General features: G+C 33.4%; 2 protein-coding genes across 2 annotated transcripts; both read right to left on the minus strand.

The window, feature by feature from the left end:
* Nucleotides 1–436: 436 nt before the first annotated feature.
* On the minus strand, nucleotides 437–12,873 carry LOC107793552 (uncharacterized). Its single transcript, XM_075221283.1, has 9 exons — nucleotides 12,737–12,873; nucleotides 8,390–8,462; nucleotides 7,622–7,863; nucleotides 7,164–7,370; nucleotides 6,860–6,952; nucleotides 6,688–6,789; nucleotides 6,204–6,599; nucleotides 4,622–4,711; nucleotides 437–928 (listed from the first exon to the last, which is right to left on the minus strand). Exons 2-9 carry the CDS (start codon nucleotides 8,454–8,456, stop codon nucleotides 437–439), a joined length of 1,689 nt encoding a protein of 562 aa, XP_075077384.1. The 5' UTR covers nucleotides 8,457–8,462; nucleotides 12,737–12,873.
* Nucleotides 8,812–12,536, minus strand: LOC107793551 (uncharacterized). The gene is made up of 4 exons (XM_016615929.2): nucleotides 10,246–12,536; nucleotides 9,867–10,172; nucleotides 9,678–9,765; nucleotides 8,812–9,579 (listed from the first exon to the last, which is right to left on the minus strand). Exons 1-4 carry the CDS (start codon nucleotides 12,534–12,536, stop codon nucleotides 8,812–8,814), a joined length of 3,453 nt encoding a protein of 1,150 aa, XP_016471415.2.
* Nucleotides 12,874–13,548: the final 675 nt, after the last annotated feature.

The raw sequence follows: 13,548 nt of genomic DNA on the forward strand, positions 1-13,548 counted from the left end.
AGCAGTCTCTCTCGATAAAGATATCAACAAACCAGTAAAAATTTTCTCCTGTCCAGTATCAACTCAATTGCATATGTGTAAGTCTAAATCATAGTGGTGCCCCAATATATTTTGAGTAGCATCAGCCAATGGAAATTCTATTCCAGTAAACCTCCCAATAGTATTTGACATGATAGATCCTTGGCTAGTAGAAGGAATCTGACAACCAGTTTCATCCCTTAGAGGAGAAATTTCAAATACCTGAGCTGCATTGTCACTTGCGTTTTCCTCCTCTTTATTTTTAGATTCCAGTAGTTTAGTCACATTACAATTGTAACCAATTAAAACCACTAAAGAAGTAATGATTAACTAGAACCTTAGTAGTAACCTCGGTTTGCAAGGTCTCAGAATGAGACTGATGCGTGTTGCCATTTCTGTGAGAGCCTTCATCAAATACCTAAACCTCTTTTGATTTTGCATTGTTTAAACCAGATTCCGTTTTATCATTAAGGACTTCAACATCTGATTGCTTAGTAGCAAATACCTTGGAATAACAACATCCATGTAACATATTGTCGAACATCTGGGCTTCAATTTCAGTAGAATAATCCTTGACTGTAGCCATGTGACTTTCCGGCGATTCGAGATGTTGTTTACGAAAACGAATTCGCACCTTTGCAACAAAATGTTCCCAATCCGTCAATTGCTTGTTCCGGAGAAGCCATCGGAACCACTCCAACGCCTCACCTTCTAGGTAAATAGACGCGCGTAATAATTTATTATTTTCTGATGTGCCGTAAAATTCTTCAGAAATCCATAACTCTGGATCCTCGGTACTAAATCGTTGGAATTCCACCGGAGTAGGCTTACTCGTTGCAAGGGTTTCAACCAACTCATGTAACAATGAATGAATTTCGGCGATATCCTTCGACCACGAATCCTTCACGACCTTAACTGAATAATCGATAGTTCAAAATATTTGGTCCTCCATTGAAGACCTCTGGATGAACGCACCAATGAAACAACCCAGATGATATACCAAACTAACTAATTGTATTAACTCAACACTAATGAAAATTACAAAGTAATTGCTAATGATAATAAGGACAATGCAATAGAAATCTAAGAAGAATGGAGATGAGGAATAGACTGATACAGAATTGGGGATGAGATGAGACACAGAGCTAACACTTGACACATTTCGCATAAAAATGCACTACGCCATCTACTATATTTATAACCAGTTTCTTCACGCTGCACCTTCACGCACTGAGCGCCTGCCTAAGCTCAAAATGGGTCCCACGCATAATTTTCCAAATTCCAAAATATATCTTCCCGAGTGAGTCGCTGAGTTCACAACAGTTTAATTTGGTGCATCTAATCATAGCAATGTTATCAACCACTCTAATTTATTCTATAATTTTTAATTTGGTGTAGTACGTTTACACACCAATACAATAAGCATTCTTATATTAATTCTTTAGTTGTGTTCCCTTATTTCAGGATTAAACAACCATTGACGCAGGGAATTCCGAGATATATTTCTTGAGATAATTTATCTTTCTCAACATATGAATTCTTTCTCAAAGATTAATTCCATATGTCAATCTAAATGAAGGTTAGAGTTCAACATATTGTAAAGTTGTGTATGTGAAAGGTATTACAATAATGGTTCTCATAGTCAAATTTTGTTTTAAAAAATTTTTGGCTTGACATAAATTAGAACCAACTTTTGGAGATATTGGTCGTCACACACTACAACAAAAAGGGACTTTAGCAGCAATACAAAATGGCTTTAGCGGCAATAACAATAACCGCTATATTCTTTACCTGCCATTGGTGTTTAGCCGCTGAAGCCGGGGTCGGCAAAGCCTTTAGCGACCTTTCTAACAAAAGCTGGTAAAAGGTATGATGTATTGCCGCTAAAAATTATTATCTTTAATGGCAATTGTTTGTGGCAATTATGATGGCTGCTAAATCCAATCCAAAATGGCTAATTATACTCCTTTAGCATCCATTTATACAGCCACTAAATCTAAAATAATTGCCGCTAAAAGTTTGCATCTTTAACGAAAATTATTGTGAAAATTAAAATGGCTATAATATCCCTTCTAAAAACATCTTAGTTTGCCCTTTTAGCGTCCATTTTAAAGGCTATTTGAACTTACAATGGCTTTACACTAATTGAATGTCCTACCTTCATATTGGAGAGCTCTTGTATTTGTTTTTTTTTTTTTTTTTTTTTTGGGTTTAGCATACAAATTAGTTTGAGATTGTCACATTGGCTCTTATCAAATTGAATTTTTCTTTTTTTGTTTAATGTGCAATATTAGAGATGGTTATTATCTTTATTTTTTTAATGATTCTAAGGTGAGTATTTCTATTTCAATTGCAGTCATTAAATATTTTTTGTTTTCTATGCCTTGCATATGAATGAGCATAAGATTTACGTATCTTGCATGTGTATTTGAGTGTAGTTGGTATTCAGTTCATTTAAATTAATCAAATATTTTAGCCCAGGCTACATAATAAATTTATTTTCTAGTATGATTTATGTCTTTGTGAAATAAATATATAACTCGGTTCCCTCTGCAAGAGTGTCAACTTCATATAGTTTCATATTTGAAACAAATTGCAACCGTCACTACAAGAAACTACGGAATTTGCAATAATATTTTTTGTTGTAATATGTTGGTTGTCGTTGCGAAAAATACTTTTCGCAACAAAAAATAAGTTGTTGCACGTTGTTGCAGCAAACTCCGATGCGAAAAATCTATGCAACAAGAATCAATGTTGTTGCCAAAAAGCTAAATTAACGCAACAAATCTTCTTGTTGCAATAAATTATATTTTGTTGTTATAAAGGCGTATAATTGTGGTTTATAAAAATATTCAGCAACAACAATAATTGTTGCGACAAATCAATCATTTTCCCAACAATATAAGTTGTTGCAAAAACAATGGCGGGAATTACTAGTTAATTTGTTATCAAGAATTTTAGCAACAAGCGTTATTGTGGCAATAAGTTACTTTATGTCAACAACATTAATTGTTGCATATAAGCTTCGTGAATGTTTTTAGCAACAACTTATGATTTGTTGCTATATACATAATTCCTATATGCTTTTATATTTTTAACAAATGTATATAAATTACTAAATATTATATATATATATATATGCAAAAGGTCAATACATAAAGTTGTTGTACTAGATATTTACACCCTTCTAAAATCTAAATACTTCTAAAAGTTTTTACTTACAAAAGGATAAAAACATCATATGTCCTAGGTCACTAAATTCTAATATAATATAACCCAAAAGACAAATCTTCCGGCTTGTGCAGCACATGAATCAGATTGCAAGTAGCGTTGGTTTACGCTTCATCATCCTACAAAAAAATTTATAATTAGACTTTGATTTAAAATAGAGGGAATCACAAATGCCTATTTACATTAGACAGTACGGTAGGGGTAGAAATATTCAGCTAAAAAAGCATTATAACATAACCTCCAAGATATCATATCAAGTATCCACTCCAAAAAAACTGAAAAATAGATTAGAAAATATTTCAGAAACTCTTTAACCTCATTAAACTAAAATGACTGCAAGAACAGAGGTGCAACCAACTAAACATATACTAACATGTACATTGCTAACAATAGAAAGGTAACACTATTTAAAATACAAAAATGAATGGACACCATTATCCAACTTGGACAAACACTCTGTAATGTTCATAGAATTTAAATTGGATCTTCTTGATCTTAACATTTTCAACTGAACATATAATGCTTCATTGTCAGTGCCTCTCTCAATTTAAGTATCTTTGTCTTGCCAATACATGTAATTCATTTCTTTTTTATTTAGGTTGTTGTTCCCCTTGTTGAGTAATTACTATTAGTCACAAGATCCTATCACATAAAGGTAGTTGTACATAAATGAAGTTGTAGAGTTTTGAAAGTAAAAAAGATTTTCTGTACTTATATAAAACTGAAATTTTTATGTTCTAGTGGAAAAATCTAAAGGAAAATGAAAGAAGAGAGGCTAAAATGTATTTAAAATTTATTTACTAGTATTATTTTATGAATATTACTTATCAGGATGTCATCCATAGTATTTTTAGGCAGCCAAATAAGAAGTCAAAAAGGAAGGAGAGGAGAGACAAATAATCCATTTTATTGCAGTACAAAAGATGAATATAAGCATAGCAGAGGTTGTATTTGGAGCTAAGCAAAGCAATGGATTGTCTAGAGCATATATGCACATAAGGATGCACAAGCGTGGGGCCATATGATAAGGATACTATTTCTTGCAAAAAGAAACTGTCATGTAGAAAACATGACGATAAATGTGCTACAAAATCTTGGCAAAATTGTTAAAATCAGACATCAAATTTTAAAAAGGCTGGGGTGGCTTCCACTCTTACTTAAGATGTGTACTGAAAGCGAAGATATTGTGATTTATATTTTTCTAGAGTTTAGGTGATATATATCAAATAATTACTTAGGATGAGAGATGATTATCAAAATACAGGCATTCATGAATTAACATAATTCTTTCTGGTACTCTTGTTCCTTCTAAGATGTATCTACTTATGTATAAGAAATTTACTTTTACGTGAATTAGGTGGAGTTTACTTACCATGATGTCATCTGTGGGACTTGCAGGACTTGCCTCATCTGAACCACTTAAATTTGTAATAATATTGAAAAGTGCAGCAGGAAGTCGAGTCTGTTAAACAGAGCACAAATAAAGATCTTAAACATGATAGTACCAAGGATGAAACTATTTTGTAATATCAAAAAGACTATGACAAGTTTCATTTTCCAGAACAATAGCAAAGAATTATTGGAAAACACTAAGTACAACAACAACAACAATAACAAACCAGTGTAATCCCACAAGTGGGGTCTGGAGAGGGTAGTGTATTCGCAAACCTTACCCCTACCCTGGGGTAGAGAAGCTGTTTCCGATAGACCCTCAACACAAGATGATGAAATGCGACAATAGAATAGTAACAATAACATAACCAAAAAGGTAGTACCAGCGAGCTAAGAGTCAGAAAATCAGAAGAAACTATTAGAAACATAATTTCTATAGACCCTGCCACCTCTAATGTGATAGCTAGGACATTATGGAGAAGCTTAATCTTGGATAAAAGCATCATTCAGTGGATTTTGATGCAACTGGTCAATTTTGCAGAACTCAATGTTTCAACTATAGATAACCCTCCTTCCACTCAGTAACACCCCAAAAGCAAAATAATTAAATGAGGCAAGAAAAGAATGAAAACAAATTAAACTCCACTATTTCTAAAGTATATTTGGCAAAGCGCTTAAAGCATTACAATGTCAATTCCCTCCTCTTAACGTAGAATTAGAGACTCACCAAAATGCTACAAGAAGATGATGATTCATTTCGATACCTAGTCGATAATTTAGTTTAGAAAGTTCATCTACTTCACTGAAGAAAACTGCATGGTTTGGGAAGATACACAACTTGAGATCTCTTAAACTACTACATAGATAGTGAATTGTCAAGACAGGAGTCACAACATGTATTACCCTTTATCCTTTGCCAGTGGGAGGTTTTTGGACAAGCATTAGCCAGACACACGTGAAGGGAAAACCTGCACTTGTGGGTGGTCAACATCCCATTCATCAAGTCACTAGGCCAGCGGTCAAAATTTAAGTTCAAAGGAATATCATGTCATAGCATTGAATATCTGGATATTTGGAGGTTTTATTTAATTGTGTGATGTAAACAGCAGCAGGGACCTCAATAGGAACACATTTCACTGGAAAGTATGTGCATGTCCGTAGAGCTAGCATTACATGCGCATAGAAAATAAGAATCTCAAGGGAACACATCTAAAGGGCAAATGAACACTTCTATAACACTAAATATACCAATATAATTCATTAAGAAAGTAGTGACAGTCTGCTATATATGATTTCTCTAAAAGGCAAATGAACACTTCTAAATCACTAAAGATTAACGTATTTGATAGAAGAAAGCTTGAATATTTCTAAAGGGAGTGTACCAGTTAAGTTATCTGCAAACATAATAAGGTTTTCAAGTTTGTCTAAAAGACCAATTTCAGGTGAAATGATACCAAACAGAGAAACATTAGAAATGTTCAAAGATATAACACGTGAATCATTGTTACATGATACAACTTCTAATTTAGCTCAAAAGATTTATAGAATAACTAAATGAATACCTTGGAACCTTGTATAAGGGATGCAAGTCCCACCATGCCCTCTTTTAACATTTTCTGCTCACGTCCTACACGAACTTCCATGACTCCTACATGAGCTTTAATGACTTCTAGATTTTTTCGCTCCTCCTCAAGTTGCTCTTGCACTTCTTTAAGTTTAGATTCTACACTCTCTCGTTTATGGCGTTCTTCTTCCACCTCTTTTTTGTGCGCTTGCAGTTGCTCTTGAAGCCCTTGCATGGATCGCTTATTTGTTAGCTTAAGTCCCGATCCTTGGCCGCGGTAATAGCCTGACTTTTCTCCAACAATTTTTATAAAGGACGCATTAACAATATGGTCCATATCAGTACCCTCTTCTGTTTCTTGAACTTGCTCTGCAACCAATTCATTCACTTTATCCTACAAACAGGACATACAAGCTTTAGTTTTCAATATTTGTTTCAATAAACTCATATCATAGGATTAAATATTAGAGGTTTGTATGTACATTCAATTCAGCAGCGGCATCGTTGACCCAATGACCATTTTTCATGTGAGTTTTCTCCCAAAGTTTCTGAAAGTTTGGCTCTTTTCCGGTGATTGCATCTCTCTAACAAAATAAATAAAATTACGTTATTGAAGAAAGAATTACTAAATTCATTAAATAAGACATATCTCACCTCTTCAAAAGAGACTGCCCCGAAGGATTTTCTACCGCAAATATGATTGATTCCTTGTTTTTCCTTGTTTATTTTGTTTCTAGCACTCATTCTCTGCATTGAATATGAATCAATGATATAACTTATGATTCAAGTATAAAAAGTAAAATAAGAAATAAACAAGACTTTGAGTCTGGTCATGAAAATTTAAGTTCCATTTCATAGGTTGCTTTCTTAGTTTTTTGTAACTTCCCTGGTTGACGTAGACATTTTTCAAAATTCTTTTAGCTAAATAATAGCTTTTGCGCATATTTCATTTAATTACCTTGAAAGGATCAGAGTCGAAATACTCCACCAAGAATTTCCATTCAACTTCAGTGACATCTTCTGGTATGTTTTGCAATCGTTCCTCCTTTGTAGCAAATTTCTTGAAATGATCATGGAGCCTACTACGACGATATCGATACAAATTATTAGCTGTATGAAGGATAGTTTCCCTAGTGTGTTGCGTGTCTGTAATTTCAAAGGCGTCCTGCACTCACATCAAAAAATTAGAAGTGATACCTTTGTCACCTAAGACTCTACTAGCAACCAAATAGATTTGTATGTGGAACTTATAATAAAGGATTTCAAAGATGGAACCATTAGATTAATAAATATGCCTACTGTTCTTTATATATACTACTACTATAATGGGCAACTGTTACTAAATATGCTATTTGGTTGATTACTACTCATTCAAGAACAAAAAACTATAAACTTAAAATATACAAAGAGAATTACCAGCATATGAGCAACAATCCTTTCTTTTGCTAGATCAGAAACTTTCTTCCAAGTTTTGACATCATGCTTAGCATTCTGGTCAACTGTGACTGAAAGCTCAGTAACAAAATTATTAGCTCCAGGACCAACTGCTACTGTTCGATCGGGTGGAATAATCACCTCCAGCTTTCCATTGGGATTATTTTTGCGTTTCTTTTGGATTGAAAACCCTCTAGTCTTCCCCCTTCCCTTTCTCATTTGTCCTTCAGCAATACATAAGAATATTAAAATGAAAGAGTCCAGAAAACTTCAACATCAATTCATCACTGAGAAAAATACTAGTACTGCAAGAAAATAGATTTATCGACCCTAGGCATGGTATTTTTCATATGAAGTCCTTACAAACTTCAACTTCCCAAGTAACTACAGTTGACAATTAATATAAAGATGTGATCTCTAATCCACAAATAGATGGAGAACAATTTCTCTTCCTCTACAAAATGAATGTTTATACAATAAATAGCAACTAACAATCTATTGTATCTTCTGCTTGAAATGCATGAGGAAATTTAAAAGATTAGTAGTTCAAAAAAGCATATGATTTAAAGTATATATTAGTATCATACTTCACTCAAAGTGACTACAAACAAATCAATTAGTCAAATAATTAAATCCTACTCTTTATAAGAATTTATTACTAAATTTGAAGGCATAAAAAAGTCTGTTTCTATTAAGTTATACAAGCATGAGATTTCTCAAAGCTACTTTTTACTAAATGAATCAACTCACGTGGTTGTGGGTTTGAAATTACTCCAGCAGATTCAACACTTTCAGAAACATGCGCATTTGTCATCATGATAGTCTGCAAGACATAATAAAAATAATTATACTGAAACTAGTTGAAAGTAGAAGTGAAGGCAGAACATTGCACATATTGTCAATCAGAAAATAATCTATCCAACAACATAACTATAGATTAAGATGTATGTTCAAACAGACTATTTAAGTAAAAATAAATAAATACAGTGACTAAATAGCGAATGTTAGATATAAAATCATGTAATCATGATATATTTTGAATCAGTATGTGGCATGGGACGAAAATAAACATTCTAAATATTAAATGAAGTTATATAGTAACAAACATAATAAAGAAATAAATAAAAAAGCTAAAAGGAGAAATTAACCATTCGGGCAAGGTGGTGAAAATCTCATAGCCAATCATCATCCTCTTTTTCATCATGTTCATCCTCAGAAAAATATTCTTCATCTGTTGAGTCATCCCTATCTTCATGATCCGATTCATCTACAACTTCTAAGTCTATTTCTTCCTCATTATTGAGAGAAGGTGCTTCAACGCTCAATCCATCAATATCTTCTCTCTGTATTCTAATCATATCAGTGTCTGATTCTACTTGAAGATTTTGCTCTTCCCTTTCAACCAGGTCAGTTAATTGATAGGGTTCTGTTTCATCATCTTGTTCGGGTAGATCATACAAGTTTCGTAGTCTTACCCTTACCACTGCATTCCAATTCTCATTTTGATCATGTTTTACATAATACACAGATTGAGCTTGTGATCCTAGAATAAATGGATCATTTATGTAATGAAGTCGTGTCACATCCACACATATGAATCCATATTCATCCCTTTGGTAACCTCTACTTTGACTTCGACCCTGAGGCGGAACTTCAAACCAGTCACATTGGAATAATGTCACTGAATTTTTATCCAGATATTGGATTTCTAGTATTCTTCTTATCTTTCCATAATAATCAGCATTTTCTGTATATTCATCACTCTTTACAACTACACCACTATTTTGAGTTTTTAAAAATTTCTCAGATGCCATTGTTCGAAACCTAAAACCATTCAAGACATATCCATTATGGCATTCAACTCGTAAATCTGGACCTCTTGCCAAAGCTAGCAATTGATCAGTAATTCGACTGTCACCGTTATCTTTTAATTGTATCACCTATTCATTACAAACTCACAAATATTAGTACTACTTAAAAATAAAATTTATGAATTGTCCTAAACAAATATCAACCAACATTGAATTATATAAGTTACCTTTTTCTGAAACCATAAAGGAAATTCCTCCTTGTGCCTCTTGGCAACATTTCTACTATTCTCCTTTGTTAATATTTCTAAATGTTCCCTATAGATGGTGAACATAAAATAAAATAAAAACATTACAAGATAGTCGTTGAAAGAATTCATAAGAAGAAAAGAATGTAAAATAAGTGAAAAGTATTTTACTCGATAAAAGGGCCAATTTCTGCACAATTTTGAAGGATGTAAAAATGTGCTTGCTTGATTTCAAGATCATTCAATTTTGTCCAATCACCCCCTCCAAATGGCTTACCACGACAGTTGAATACAGATAAGCCATTAGGATCCATGTTGGAAGAATTAGAATTCCTATCCGGGCGATTTTCCTTTGTCTCCATATCAGTCAAATATTTGGAACAGAATGCCATGCATTCCTCTGCAAGATAGCCCTCAGCAATTGACCCTTCTGGGCGAGCCATGTTGCGTACATAACCTTTTAATGTGCGCAACATTCTGTTAAGTAAAGATATATTAGTTTCGAGCAAATTGCAACTAAATTGTTTTTCTAGAGTAGTAAAAATCTAACCTCTCGATGAAATACATCCATCGAAATTGAACAGGACCACCCTCCTTTGCCTCCTTTGCTAAATGGATTGCCAAATGAACCATAACATCAAAGAACGATGGTAGGAATATACGTTCTAGTTTGCAAATTGTCACTCGTATACTTTTATCTATTTTATCTAACTTATCCATATGTAACTCTTTAGCGCACAAATCACTAAAGAATAATGACAATTCAATTAACGGATCATATGCATCCTTTGGCAAAATCCCTTTGATGATAAGTGGAAAGATACGCTGGAAAATAACATGGTGATCGTGACTTTTAAGTCCAAAAAGTCTAGCTTCCTTAACATTGACACAACGACTAATGTTAGAAGCATAAGCATCCGGAAACTTGACATCTTTGATGAGTTGACAGAATTTAATCTTCTCAGTTTTGGACATTGTATAACTAGCAGGAGGAAGTATGTACTTATCCCCACATTTTATTGGATGAAGAGGCTTTTTGATTCTCATCTCTTGTATGTCCAATCGAGATTTCAATGTGTCCTTTGTTTTTCCGTCAATATCTAACAATGTTCCTATCACACTTTCACTAATATTTTTTTCTATATGCATTACATCCAAATTATGTCTCAATAATACAGTCCTCCAATATGGGAGTTCAAAGAATATACTTTTCTTCTTCCAGTTGTCACGTCTTTCGGCATCTCGTTTTCTTTTTCTTGTGTTGTCACCCGTGGATCCTTGTAAGGATGTATTTAGTTGTGCAAGCACATCATCTCCACTCAATGCTTGTGGTACAGGTCTTTCTTCCCTTGTGTTATCAAAAGAACTTTTGGTCCGACGATAAGGATGATTTATTTCCAAGAACCTACGATGACCCATATAGCAATGCTTTCGACCATATTTCAAGTAAATGGAGCAAGTATTTATATGACAAACTGGACAAGCAAATTTACCTTTTGTGCTCCAACCGGACAACATGGCATATGCTGGAAAGTCATTAATTGTCCACAACAAAGAAGCACGCAATTGAAAATTTTGTTGCTTAAAAGCATCATAAGTCTCAATTCCGTCCTCCCATAATTTTTTCAAATCATCAACCAAAGGTTGGAGATACACATCTATATCCATACCAGGGCTTTTTGGGCCAGGAATAAGTAAGGATAACAAAATATTAGATTGTTTCATGCATTTCCATGGGGGAAGATTATACGGAATCAAGAATACTGGCCACATACTATAGGCATTACTCATGGAACCAAAAGGATTAAAACCATCTGAAGCAAGTCCAAGTCTTACATTACGTGGATCTGATGCAAAATTCAAATGTTTCTCATCAAAAGTTTTCCATGTCAGTGAGTCAGCTGGATGCCTTAATACTCCATCATCAACTCGCTTATTTTTATGCCACCTCATATTTTCTGCGGTTCTTTTAGTCATAAACAACCGTTGTAATCTTGGGATCAAAGGAAAGTATCTAAGAATTTTTCTAGGAATTCCTTTCTTTCTCTTATTCAATTTACTTGAAGCAACCTCATTGTCATCATTTTCTCCTTTCCGTACTATCCATCTTTTCTCACCACATTTAGGACATTGCTCAAGATCCGCATATTCCTTTCTATATAAGATGCAATTATTAATACAAGCATCTATTTTCACATAATCTAGACCCAAATCTTTAATAATCTTTTGAACTTCGTAAATAGAATTAGGGAGCACATGTCCTTTGGGAAAAACATCACTTAATAGTTTTAACAAAGAGTCTAATGAAGTATTACTCCAACTATGCAAGCACTTCATTTGAAAAAGACGCATTACAAAAGAGAGCTTCGAGAACTTTTCACAATCTGGATATAACTTCTGCTCTGCATCTTTTAACAACCGATAAAAACTCTTAGCTTCTGCATTAGGTTCTTCATATCTAGACTCAGCCGACTCATCAGACTGATCATGAGTTATATTATCTGTAGGAACACCGTGATACATGTCATGCAACATCTCGAAAGTGGTAGCATCATCATTTTCTAAATCTGAATTTGCACTAGAATTTATTTCATCATCTGAAGATGAATCCGACTCACCATGATGAATCCACCTATTATATGTTGGATCTATACCCCACCTAAGTATATCTATTTTGACTTCTTCTCGTGTTTTCCTACGCACATGGTTACAGTTAGTGCACGGACATTGAATTCTTATACCAACATTAGGATTTGAAAATGCAAAGTTTAAAAATTGTTCCACGCCATTCAAGTATTCTGGTAATGCTCTGTTCCTAAGAAGTATCCAACTTTTATCCATCATATAATAACCTACAAAAATATAAAATATTAACTGTCCCTCAATTTTTTTGCTGTCAATTTAGCAAAAAATTAAATATGGAAAAGGTCAGAGAAAGACTCTATACTAAAATATAGTAAAAATAACAGCATATAAATTGAACGAACAGTGATACGAGCGAAGGAACACACTATAGATGAATAGTAATCAGCAAGACTCACCAGACTTTGTAGACGAGAAATAATGAAGTAAAGAATAGACCAGAACCAATTGCTCGGTGCTGTAGAACAATAAAGGAGAAAACCTTGCTAGAATGGTAACTAAATAGGCTAAGGATTAAGGAAAAGATAATTAAAAAGAAAAAAAACCGGTTTGCCGCTTTTCTTTTGGCGGAAAGTTGAAAAATACTTAGCTAAATCTTAGGCCACTAACCAAACCTGTTGAGAAAATTAAGGCGTGAACAAAACTTGCTGAGACAATTAAGGGTTCTACCAAATATAAATTATTGCTAATTTATTATATTTTAAAACTACTATGTTTTCAAATAAAATATGGCAGCAACAAAAAACTTACCCAGAGCAACTAAAAGAGTGGGCTAAAAATCCGGAAAAAGTGATTAACAGAGAAAATTTTGCCGCGTTTGATTTTGGCGGAAAACTGAAAAATAATTAGTTAAGGTTTAGACCACAACCCACCTATATTGTTGGCAAAAATAAAGTGTATTGCCAACAATACAAATTTATTGTTGCCAATTCTATTTATATTTTAAATTTATTATATTGTCCATAAATATAGCAATAAGAATATAAAACGCTGGTAACAATGAAAAAGTCGTGGCTAAATGTTCTATGATAATAGCAACAATTTTATCAAGTTGTTGTCATTTATTACAATTACCAACAACACTTTGATTGATGCAAAAAAGTTGTTGCCAATTTATTTAATTTAAAATTAATTATCTAAACGACAGAATATAGCAACAATATTATAATATTTGCTAACAAGAAAAATTTTGTGTTTAAAAATTATATGA

This window comes from Nicotiana tabacum, chromosome 9, assembly GCF_000715075.1.
Source record: "Nicotiana tabacum cultivar K326 chromosome 9, ASM71507v2, whole genome shotgun sequence".
Classification (NCBI taxonomy): Eukaryota; Viridiplantae; Streptophyta; class Magnoliopsida; order Solanales; family Solanaceae; genus Nicotiana; species Nicotiana tabacum.

Bases quoted from the DNA above. Each gene is read 5' to 3' on its own strand.
- LOC107793552 (XM_075221283.1), bottom strand. From the start codon at position 8,456: ATGATGACAAATGCGCATGTTTCTGAAAGTGTTGAATCTGCTGGAGTA. The intron at 6,600-6,687 runs GTACATACAAAC...TCCTGTTTGTAG, and splicing joins ATGCCGCTGCTGAATTGAAT to GATAAAGTGAATGAATTGGT. The intron at 4,712-6,203 runs GTATTCATTTAG...TCTGTTTAACAG, and splicing joins CCCTTATACAAGGTTCCAAG to ACTCGACTTCCTGCTGCACT.
- LOC107793551 (XM_016615929.2), bottom strand. From the start codon at position 12,536: ATGGATAAAAGTTGGATACTTCTTAGGAACAGAGCATTACCAGAATAC. The intron at 9,766-9,866 runs GTAAAATACTTT...CACCATCTATAG, and splicing joins GAAATTGGCCCTTTTATCGA to GGAACATTTAGAAATATTAA. The intron at 9,580-9,677 runs GTAACTTATATA...TGTAATGAATAG, and splicing joins CTTTATGGTTTCAGAAAAAG to GTGATACAATTAAAAGATAA.